This window comes from Phaethon lepturus, unplaced genomic scaffold (assembly GCF_000687285.1).
Source record: "Phaethon lepturus isolate BGI_N335 unplaced genomic scaffold, ASM68728v1 scaffold36550, whole genome shotgun sequence".
Classification (NCBI taxonomy): domain Eukaryota; kingdom Metazoa; phylum Chordata; class Aves; order Phaethontiformes; family Phaethontidae; genus Phaethon; species Phaethon lepturus.
Genome location: NW_010514666.1, coordinates 9,884 through 10,165, shown reverse-complemented (window position 1 = coordinate 10,165; position 282 = coordinate 9,884). Strand labels below are relative to the sequence as shown.

General features: G+C 68.4%; 1 protein-coding gene across 1 annotated transcript in view; it reads left to right on the top strand.

Annotated features, from left to right (window-relative positions):
• Window positions 1-44: 44 nt before the first annotated feature.
• PRCC (papillary renal cell carcinoma (translocation-associated)) overlaps window positions 45-282 on the top strand; it is a gene marked incomplete at its 5' end in the record, with an annotated part of 6,826 nt that continues 6,588 nt past the window's right edge. The window contains one exon of the mRNA XM_010293627.1: window positions 45-249. Coding sequence (XP_010291929.1) covers window positions 45-249 — 205 coding nt within the window. The remainder of the gene's footprint in view (window positions 250-282) is intronic.

The window sequence follows — 282 nt, the reverse complement described above, 5'->3', positions numbered from 1 at the left end:
TCGGCCGTCAGCCTGCCCGAGCCGGCCGCCAGCGGGAACGGGAGCGGGGAGCAGCCCAGGCCAGGGGGGCTCCTCCTGCCTCCCCCGAGGAACGCTGCCACCACGACCGCTGCCTCTACCCTCAACCTGCCCCCTCCTGTCTCGGCCTCTGCTGCTCTGCCCCGGGCTGGGGTGGATTTGAGCCTCCCCAAGCCAAAGAAGAGGACAGAGCCGGTGCGGATCACGGCGCCCGAGTTGCACAAGGGAGATGTGAGTATGAAACAAACCAGCAGCTCTGCTGGG